The sequence below is a fragment of the Oncorhynchus mykiss genome, chromosome 9 (assembly GCF_057628025.1).
Source record: "Oncorhynchus mykiss isolate SJ-2025 chromosome 9, ASM5762802v1, whole genome shotgun sequence".
Taxonomy (NCBI): domain Eukaryota; kingdom Metazoa; phylum Chordata; class Actinopteri; order Salmoniformes; family Salmonidae; genus Oncorhynchus; species Oncorhynchus mykiss.
The window spans coordinates 61,234,234-61,245,540 of NC_143030.1; the positions used below are offsets into that span (position 1 = coordinate 61,234,234).

The 11,307-nt window shown below is 41.4% G+C and overlaps 1 protein-coding gene and 1 long non-coding RNA gene across 3 annotated transcripts; both read right to left on the minus strand.

The window, feature by feature from the left end:
- Positions 1–89: 89 nt before the first annotated feature.
- Positions 90–10,602, minus strand: LOC110532429 (high mobility group protein HMG-I/HMG-Y). 2 transcript variants are annotated; one of them, XM_036988392.2, is made up of 5 exons: positions 10,273–10,602; positions 9,230–9,339; positions 8,452–8,532; positions 7,275–7,331; positions 90–2,320 (listed from the first exon to the last, which is right to left on the minus strand). In XM_036988392.2, the coding sequence occupies exons 2-5, from the start codon at positions 9,323–9,325 to the stop codon at positions 2,255–2,257; spliced, it is 300 nt and encodes a 99-aa protein (XP_036844287.1). In that variant the 5' UTR covers positions 9,326–9,339; positions 10,273–10,602; the 3' UTR covers positions 90–2,254. The 2 variants fall into 2 exon arrangements, with proteins under 2 accessions (XP_036844287.1, XP_036844288.1); XM_036988393.2 differs by having other exon boundaries at positions 10,026–10,380.
- Positions 2,530–5,108, minus strand: LOC149981283 (uncharacterized). The gene is made up of 2 exons (XR_016483358.1): positions 4,902–5,108; positions 2,530–4,650 (listed from the first exon to the last, which is right to left on the minus strand). It is a non-coding gene; the product is annotated as an uncharacterized LOC149981283 (long non-coding RNA).
- Positions 10,603–11,307: the final 705 nt, after the last annotated feature.

Genomic DNA, 11,307 nt, shown 5'->3' on the forward strand with positions numbered 1-11,307 from the left:
CTAATCTATACATTAGTCTAACTTTTGTTAGTCTCACAATGTAGGCCTATATATTTTAAGTGAAGAGGATACAGGACAAGACAACTGAACAAATTATACATTCTTGTATTTATTGACCATTTCTGGATACAAATTGTCATAGGGCACAATAGAAATATAGACATTGTACATTTAAAAGAATGATCCCATCTCAACTTTGCATGAATTATTGTACATGGATGATGTTGGAACATAAGGACATCGTACATTGTCAAAATAGTTGCAGCTGTGATTGGATATATTTCATTACCGGAGTTCCACATGAACATGATACCGCTCAAATGGTACCCTATTCCCTATATAGTGCACTACTTTTGAACAGGGCTCTGGTCTAAAGTAGTGCACTATAAAGGGAATAGGGTGCCATTAGGGACTTATACATGGAAAAGAGCACGGTTCCAAAGCTGCACGAGGCCTACAAGGGAATTACAAGCTGGAGAGAACACCCAGTTTTTGTCACTAAACACACACATGACAACCTGAACCAAGCTAACATTTCAGTGCACCAGAAGTAAGATTTATTAAAAAGATAGAATACGCTGGCTAATCGACTACAGTCAGCGAACACAGTTTGCAAAACTGCCAGACCTCCCTGACTTTACACATCGGCTTAGTGACCTGTCTAAGCCAGGTTTAAAAACCGGGGGGGGGGGGGGGGGGGGGGCAAATGAGCACACTTTCACTAGTAGCTAGGCAGTTGTCTTTAGAATACCAAGCTACAGTCAGATTAAAAAATACAGAAAATACACAGACTATGTAATACAAACATTTCTCAAACACTTGCCAGAGGTTACATTGTACATTTGAAACCAGTTGAAGAATGCAATATGGGAAACTTAAGTGAGTATGAGATTCTGGGCCTTGTCAGGCACAATGCAGTTTTACGGGTTTTTATAACTGAGTTTGTAGCAGCTTGTAGGTTTGAGGAGAGACCCAGTAACTGGACTGTGATCTAGAGATCCCTGACACTGAGAAACACAACGAAACAACAACAAAAAACAGTTATTCTAGAGTAGACAGCAGACACTGACTGTATCCTCACAGACAGAGCAGAGTATTTCAACATCCTGTACAAAGTGATGATGACACGGCCTTGGGCGTGTAAAGAGGTGAAATGGAATGATCAGCTATTATACAGACCCATTGGATAAAACAGTGCCACAATAGTAACAATCCAGCTCCTAGTTTGGGCAACCACAGTTTGTTTCACCTAGAACTGACCAAGTGGCGATGGGTCGCAACAAGTACTGTAGACTGGAGGACCACATTAAGAGGAACAGCAGATGCCAGAGTTCAATAAAAGCTCCCTGGATTGATGGGAGTGTAGCTCCCCACTCAATGAATGCCTACCCACCCTTAAGCCATTATGACATTATTATGTTGAGTTTTCGTAGACGTCGAAGCAGCACAATTCCTCAGGTATTTGAGGGCACGTAATGACCCGGAGGAACATGATAAAAAACAATCAGTCTGATCAGATCTTTGATTAATAACAGTACACTTTAGTTTACACAAGCCTTTTCCAGTGGCGCCCCAAAGAGGCTATAGGGAGACAAGCACAAGTCACACCAGAGAGACTAGTAAGGGACAGCTTATTTTGGGTGGGAGGGAGGAACAATTCTGCACAATCAGGAGTAACAGGGAGATAGATGTCTACTACAGAGATTTACATGAATAACTTTTCTATAACCATATATTTAATGATCATACTGTATATCCTCGAGATCACTGGTAAGTAGGTGTAATGGATAGATTAACCACTTCACACTTAAAAAGCAAGTATAGGCAAAACTCACCTTTTGTCCAATAGAAAACCTGGAAATAAGTGTATATGCCATACCAGCTCAAGATACCGGTGTTAGGGAAAAAATAGTACCGCTAAGCTACAGTCCTTTGAAAGATGTGTGTCCAAAAACTCATCATCAGAGCATACTTTAGTCCAATATAAAAGACTTGCAATACCATGACATACCCACAGAGAAAGTGTTGTCTGTCACCTGTCCTGTGATTCTTTGAGATATATGCTTGTCGAGAAACATCCATTGGTTTTCCAGTGCATTTGCAGATAGAGGTTGGATGAACTGTGTTGTTGACCCTCCTTTGGCTAGAAGGCAAGAAAGTGAACAGTAGAACAGGGGTTGGAGTGGCACCAGTATTGGAGATTCAGTCCAGCTCTGGTTGACAGGAAGTCAGAATGTTGAGCGAGGTAGCAAGTTTACTGGTCTTCCTCCTCCTCTCCTTCTTCAGATGATGATTCCTTGGCTGTCTGTTCCTCCTTTTCCTGAAAAGACACCAAACACAGACCGGTCAACCCATGTTTCTCCTGGTTCACACCAACAACAAAACAGAATTGGATTAAATATACTCTTAAGTCACCAGCAGACAGTGCATTAATCTTTCAACTACAATAACTGATTTGCAATACAAACAACAGTATCTATTAGGAGTCAACTATACCTAATCGGGTCAAAGACTCACTCAAGACAAACATTTTCAGTGCATGTTTTATTCACAATTAACTTAACATACAATTGTGCAAAAAAAAATAGTAACGACAACAAAGGTTGGATGTGTAAATATGTAGAAAATAGTATATACATAATACGAAGCAGATACAATATGAATGAAGTAAAATGAAAGACCAACTGATCTGTGTTTCAGACAAGTAACAGTGGTTCACTCTAGTGCACCATCAACTCAATAAAAGCATGTCTGTAGGGCAAAGACACATTTTCTTTCTCTGTAAATAAAATGGCTGACAAAGTTTTCAACTTTGACAGTTCCTCAATAGCTCTATAACAGAACATACAGTTCAAGTCGAAAGTTTACATACACCTTAACCAAATACATTTAAACTCAGTTTTCATAATTCCTGACGTTTAATTCTAGTAAAAAATCCCTGTTTTAGTCCAGTTAAGATCACCACTTTATTTTAAGAATGTGAAATGTCAGAATAATAGTAGAGAGAATTATTTATTTCGGCTTTTATTTCTTTCATCACATTCCCAGTGGGTCAGAAGTTGACATACACTCAATTAGTATTCGGTAGCACTGCCTTTAAATTGTTTAACTGGGGTCAAACGTTTCTGGTAGCCTTCCACAAGCGTCCTACAATAAGTTGGGTGAATTTTGAATTTTGGCCCGTTCCTCCTGGCAGAGCTGCTGTAACTGAGTCAGGTTTGTAGGCCTCCTTGCTCGCACACGCCTTTTCAGTTCTGCCCACACATTTTCTATAGGATTGAGGTCATGGCTTTGTGATGGTCACTCCAATACCTTGACTTAGTTGTCCTTAAGCCATTTTGCCACAACTTTGGAAGTGTGCTTGGGGTCGTTGTCCATTTGGAAGACCCATTTGCCACCAAGCTTTAACTTACTGATGTCATGAGATGTTGCTTCAATATATCCACATACTTTTCCGTCCTCATGATGACATCTATTTTGTGAAGTGCACCAGTCCCTCCTGCAGCAAAGCACCCCCACAGCATGCTGCCACCCCCGTGCTTCATGGTTGGGATGGTGTTCTTCGGCCTGCAAGCCTCCCCCTTTTTCCTCCAAACATATCGATGGTCATTATGGCCAAACAGTTCTACTTCTGTTTCATTGGACCAGAGGACATTTCTCCAAAAAAGTACGATCTTTGTCCCCCCCCCCCCCCCTCCAGCATCTTCACAAGGTCCTTTACTGGGATTGATTTGCACTTTTCGCACTAAAGTACATTAATCTCTAGGCGACAGAATGTGTCTTCTTCCTGAGTGGTATGATGGCTGCGTGGTCCCATGGTGTTTATACTTGTGTACTATTGTTTGCACAGCTGAACGTGGTACTTTCAGGCATTTGGAAATTGCTCCCAAGGATGAACCAGACTCTACAAATTATTTTCTGATGTCTTGGCTGATTTCTTTTGATGTTCCCATGATGTCAATCAAAGAGGCACTTGAAGGTAGGCCTTGAAATACATCCATGGGTACACCTCCAATTGACTCAAATAATGTAAATTATCCTATCCGAAGCTTCTAAAGCCATGACACCATTTTCTGGAATTTTCCGAGCTGTTTATAGGCACAGTGTATGTAAACTTCTGACCCACTGGAATTGTGATACAGTGAATTATAAGTGAAATAATCTGTCTGTAAACAATTGTTGGAACAATTACTTGTGTCATGCACAAGGTAGATGTCTTGACTGACTTTCCAAAACTATAGTTTGTTAACAAGAAATGTGTGGAGTGGTTGAAAAACCGTTTTTAATGACTCCAACCTAAATGTATGTAAACTTCCGACTTCAACTGTACATAGTGATGCATAGCACGCCTTAATAAGTCTCTCAGTCCAGTGCAGGCTTGCCAAGAGTTCCTTGAGCTCTTTCTGCTGGCGCTCAATCAAGCCCGGGAGATATACAGACTTAAAACATTCGCACATCTCTGGCGTACAACTGACCACTAGTTGCATCCTAGTTTCCACCATATCCCTTGCATAAGAACTATTTACTAGCTTCCATCCCTCTTGCTCCAGCTCTTTGTCCTGACATAAATACAGAGCATGCATTTTGGCGCTGGCAAGACAACGCTCATATTTCTCCTCAGTCCCAGGTCTCCGCCAGTGTTTGTTCCCCCTTAAAGATAAATAAAGAGTCATGACAGGAGTTATCATGAAAGGATAGTTATCTACAGTTAGGGACAGCTAAAGGTTTAGGTTTAATCAACAACAAATTCAATACCACAAAACATCTAGTGAACACATTCCCCTTAATGCAAAACACAACTACTTCAAAACAAGCTAAACTATATTGTCATATATGTAAGTCTTAAATAGTTTTATTTTTACATAGTGTTGTGTTTAGAGAATTCAACAATCGTTGCTTACCTCGTCCTTTCAGAATCGCATGAAGACGAGTCCCAGAGGTCAGCTTTAGGTCAAAATGTGTCAATTCCTCATCAGAACTAAACAATTCCTCATCAGAACTGTGTTTGTTGCAAGAAAGTCATCCTGAATGTTTCTTCAATGCAAGTTGTCTGGAATATTTATTGTTTCAAATTAAGCAATATACTCCAGGTGTAGTTGACTTCACATCTGGTTGTTGCAAACAGAAAAGGTTAAGTTGAATGTTTTAATTTGCACACAATAGCCACCATGTTTGTTTTGTTGGTGGCTGAATAGCAGTGGAAGATAAGCAGTAGACACTGAAACCCCTCCCCCAACTTAATTCAACCAATCACAGGGGTGGTGGGTTTGGAGTTCACCTGGAAAGAGTTTGCTAGGTTACAAAATTGTGTCTGTTTAGGACACGCCAGGGAACAGGACAGATGACGAGTTAGATTGTTCGTTGTACATCATTTTGTTTGTATGAACTAGCCATAAGCATTCTAACCGTTGGGATTTCTGGCAGCAGTGAGCATGTGGAGGGGAACCAAACAGTGGCGACTTAAAGGAAAAATCCATTCAAAAATGATTAGTCCACTGTTGATACAGTCCCAAAATGTTTTGCATGTCAGCAGTCAAGTTTTTTAGATGTTCAAGAAGCAAAGTGTCACTTATCACATTATCATGACTATGTGTTTTGCAGCACCATGATGATGCGTTTTGCAGCACCATGATGATGTGTTTTGCAGCACCATGATGATGTGTTTTGCAGCATCATAATAATGTGTTTTGCAGCACCATGATGATGCGTTTTGCAGCACCATGATGATGCGTTTTCCAGCACCATGATGATGTGTTTTGCAGCACCATGATGATGTGTTTTGCAGCACCATGATGATGTGTTATGCAGCACCATGATGATGTGTTTTGCAGCACCATGATGATGCGTTTTGCAGCACCATGATGATGTGTTTTGCAGCACCATGATGATGTGTTTTGCAGCACCATGATGATGTGTTTTGCAGCACTATGATGATGCGTTTTGCAGCACCATGATGATGTGTTTTGCAGCACCATGATGATGCGTTTTGCAGCACCATGATGATGTGTTTTGCAGCACCATGATGATGTGTTTTGCAGCATCATAATAATGTGTTTTGCAGCACCATGATGATGCGTTTTGCAGCACCATGATGATGTGTTTTCCAGCACCATGATGATGTGTTTTGCAGCACCATGATGATGTGTTTTGCAGCACCATGATGATGTGTTATGCAGCATCATGATGATGTGTTTTGCAGCACCATGATGATGTGTTTTGCAGCACCATGATGATGCGTTTTGCAGCACCATGATGATGTGTTTTGCAGCACCATGATGATGTGTTTTGCAGCACCATGATGATGCGTTTTGCAGCACCATGATGATGTGTTTTGCAGCACCATGTTGATGTGTTTTGCAGCACCATGATGATGTGTTTTGCAGCACCATGATGATGTGTTTTGCAGCACCATGATGATGTGTTTTGCAGCACCATGATGATGTGTTTTGCAGCACCATGATGATGCGTTTTGCAGCACCATGATGATGTGTTTTGCAGCACCATGATGATGTGTTTTGCAGCACCATGATGATGCGTTTTGCAGCACCATGATGATGCGTTTTGCAGCACCATGATGATGTGTTTTGCAGCACCATGATGATGTGTTTTGCAGCACCATGATGATGTGTTTTGCAGCACCATGATGATGTGTTTTGCAGCACCATGATGTGTTTTGCAGCACCATGTTGATGTGTTTTGCAGCACCATGATGATGTGTTTTGCAGCACCATGATGATGTGTTTTGCAGCACCATGATGATGTGTTTTGCAGCACCATGATGATGTGTTTTGCAGCACCATGATGATGTGTTTTGCAGCACCATGATGATGTGTTTTGCAGCACCATGATGATGTGTTTTGCAGCACCATGATGATGTGTTTTGCAGCACCATGATGATGTGTTTTGCAGCACCATGATGATGTGTTTTGCAGCACCATGATGATGTGTTTTGCAGCACCATGATGATGTGTTTTGCAGCACCATGATGATGTGTTTTGCAGCACCATGATGATGTGTTTTGCAGCACTATGTTGATGTGTTTTGCAGCACCATGATGATGTGTTTTTCAGAATCATAATGTGGAACATGAAACTTTGCTTCTTGAAAGTCCAATATCTTGAAAACGTAGCTAATAACATGCAAAACATTATGGAACTGTAATAACAGTGGACCGATGAAAAAAGGGTTTTTCATTTAGGAGTGTGTCAGGGTCAAGGGACATTACTGAGAGAGGCATTAGTTAACCATAATATTAAAACCTATGATAATCTTACCTCCTTCTTAGGTCTTCCCCTGCGTTTCATCCCTGCAGTTGAGGCTGCTGGTGTCTTCTGTAGAAACCGAGGGAAGAAAAACAAACAATTAATCTAACTGCACAGAAAACTGCTAATCTACTGTCACTAGAGGGCACTAATACTCCTATAAGAAAGCAGATGGCTTGAGGGCATCAGGTTCATTGGCTATTATCTTGAAAGCTGACAGGAACTGCACACAGGGCACTCCAGTTCGCTGGCCACCTGGTCTGGGGCTCAGAGACAGCTGGTGAAACTGGGCAAGAAGAAACAAGCCCACTTCAGATCTATCCTTGAACCTAAACACACATGCATGCTTACACATATATCCCTTCCCTGAGCCCACTTCAGATCTATCCTTGAACCTAAACACACAGTCATATATGCACATATATCCCTTCCCTTAGCCCACTTCAGATCAATCCCTGAACCTAAACACACATGCAAATATACACATATATCCCTTCCCTGCACATACACATAGACACACCAACACACAGTGCTTAGAGGAGCGTGGGGGTTGGGGCGAGGAATAGAACTCGCCTGTTGCTATGGTGACAACGGGGAGAAAAAAACTAGGGATGTGTGTTCTGGGGGGGGGGGGGGGGGGGGGTGTAATGTCAGCTTGGAAACAGTCTTGCAGCCTGCTGCACCTGCACCACACTGTGCATGACAAGCTACAGGAAGCTGGAGGACAGGAAGCCAGGGGGAAGTATTAACTCAAAACTGAGTGTTTCTTCAAGCAGCCAGTAAACCAAGATCTTAGAAAGGGAAGCTATGGTCCTGTTATTTTTTACGCTTGAGGCGAGAAGGGACAAAACGTACAGTTAACGTATAAATCGTACTTAACAACAGGACATCCTTTGAAACTAATGAGGTTAGCTCCCCTTGTGATAACAAAATCATCATCAACCGTCATAGGGACATGAAAATTACTTTGTGCTTGACTATGAGGATGAGGTTGAAAACTCAGGTAATATCAAGTTAAAACCATAGGGGCAGCTATAGGGGCTTGTGACAGCTGCTCCATCTGACCCTAATGGTAACCTGTGGTCAACAGGGGCCTGCGGGTTCTGGCAGGATAACTGCTAAGCGTAAGTGACAGTAGCAGGTCACATTCACTCAGTTGTGTAAAAATAGGGCTACCAAATTGCCTTACCTTGCCCTTGGTGACAGTCTTGTTCTTGCTGCCTTTTGGCCTTCCCCTGGGCCTCTTTGGGGTAGGGGACCCACTGGGCTCCTGGCAGAAAAATATGGGAAATGGTCAGGCGGACAGCACAACATTACAGCCAAAGATGAAAACATGTAAATGGCGGTTCTATAGTTGTTGCATCCCAAGGTTTGACACTATGGGCGCAACAATAAATTAAGTGTATTTTTTGGAGGGCAAACACAACAGGGTATATGATGTGAAGCACACACCTTCTTAAATTGAATACTTTATTATTCAAGACACAAAGAGTGTGCTGTTCAAGGTCAGTGCAACTCACACCCGTTGCTACTTTAGGACTAACAGGTGGTCACAGTCACAGGCTGCCAAGTTCTATTTACTGTAACAAGCTCTAGAGAAATGACAGTGGTTTAAATCAAACCATACAATAAGAGTATGTATGTAGGAAGTAGTGGCTTACTATAACCCAACAATAATATAGCTTTATGAAGACCAGTGAAGACTGCTACGGGAAAACATTGCTTCTACTTTGCTTACATAAACCGATCAGTTAGAAGCAGAGGTAAGAGTATGTGGGTTACTACTGGTTTAAGGGGTTCAGGTTACATATCACGGACAACCTGCCAGAACACATGATGACCATTACAGATGTACACAGCCATGGTTGGTGGGGGGGCCTTAGTTTTTCCTCTGCAGGCAAACTCCAGGGCCTACACATGATCTACCATACACAGAGAAAGTAATGTTGTGTTATAAAGACACTTACATCAGAACCACTTTTCACCGGTGGCTGTTTTCTTGGCCTTCCACGTCCCCTCTTCTCTGCTCCCTCTTTTGTTGAGATGGTGCCCTTATCACTCATGTTGAGGTGTAATCCTAAGAATAATAATAATAGTGTCTATTTTCACAATGCATGTAAATTCCATATACTACAATCTCTATTGTTGTATGTAAAACTGACACTTTACCGTAGGGTCCTTAATAGTGTTATTACATAGTAAGTACAGTGACATAAGCATTTGACACGTCCCAATGTATTTGCAGCACTATTTGTGTCTCATCTGTGCTGCATCCGTGGACTACTGATAAATAAACGGGGTGACATCAACCGGTTGTGTATAACACTACATACAGACGGAGTCCGCGCACAATGGAGACAGTCTACCAAGGAAATCTTTATTTAAGCGAAAACAATGTGATGAATGCAATTGACACAATTCAAGAACTGCACAAATAGTAATAACTTAGAAATGCAAACTGCATGCGAGGATACAGCAGAGTGAAATGTCCTAGTTTGGTATAGGCTGAATGTTTAAAACCCAGTCGCTACGGGTGCCCCGTTGCTCCATCAAGCACAATACGCAAACGAAAACAAAAAGAGGAATATTCAATCGGAATAAGACTGTATGCAATATCGTTATTTTAGTCCACAAAATGTTATCGAATCACATTTACAACATTTACGCTTCCAGCCTATCGAATCCTATGTCAAAATAGAATGAAAACGTGACCGACTGCAAGGTCAGTTTTGTGTTCGTTGCAATAGGTTGGATTGCTCATACCTTGATCCCTTGAAGATTATGGCCCTCCGCCGAATTATAACGAATGGTTCACCCACAAACCATTCGCTTGTTTTACCGGTTAAATCCTTTAGCTAAAACTCTTGTTTTATTCGACAGAGACTCGGCTACACAAAATCCGCCCCTTTATATTCCAGTGTGCAGCACAGCAAATAGACGTATGCTATAGAAGATAATCCCTAGACAAGAGTAAGTAAGTACAAAATACTGTAGGATTGTTTAAAATTACCTTATTTAAAATGAAGCAGGCGAAAGTGCAGATCCAAAGCGTGCTAAAAATAGATGTCTGTCTTTCCCCAAGATAAAGAAAATGCGCCAGTCTCAAGGAGTTTAGGGCAATTTAAAGAGGCGTCCTCACAGGAGCTATAACATTGGAGGGCGGAGATATGATAAGTGGGCCACCATCATCAACCCAACACCCCAGCCCCTTCATCCATCCCCAACCCCCATTCACATCCAGATGTATTGTTTCAGCGTCCAGGTGGCTAACCTGTAGTCTGACATTTCTTTATGCCTTTAATCCTACAGCCAGGTAAAAGCTACAGTCTGTAGTGTTCCCACAGCAATATTAAACAATGAAATATCTCCCTTGGTTTGAAAGAAATGATGTACCTTGAAATCACGTTTTTAAAAAGTAGTATTGTAAATTGGCCTAGTAGGCTTGTTGCCTATCACATTTAGCATGTTCTCCATTTATAAAATAAAAAATGGTGTCCCACTCTTTGAGTGTATCTATACATTAAGGAGTTTGCTTTAATAGTGTGGTTAATGGTTTCAATTCATTCAGGACTGTGTGCCATTTTTAAAAATTCATTTTTGTTTGGCCATATAGCTTAAGGATTCATATTATGAGCTATAAACTTGGCTTAAGGTGCGTTCTGTGAACTGTAACAAGATGTTTAAATATATGAGATAGACAAGCTAGATAAGAAAACATGAAATGAAAAGAAACAAAGGAAACCTCTGTCTGTTATCAGATAGATTATGTTTACTGGCGTGGTTACTGCATGACGTAACTGCCGCCGTAGTGTATGCATAGTCACCCTCCTCCATTGGTAGACCTCTCGACTAGACCTATAGCTTTACTTGAATGTAAATCTCCCCCCCAACCTGGAGTTGATGGGTTCACAATGCATGTGAGAGAGATAGGTGTCAAACCATTAACTGATGTCCCATTGGAATACACCTTTTTAGCAGCAAATGGCTCCATATCCCAAACTCTGCCCAAACATAGAATAAGGGACAGATGACAAGGAGCCATCTA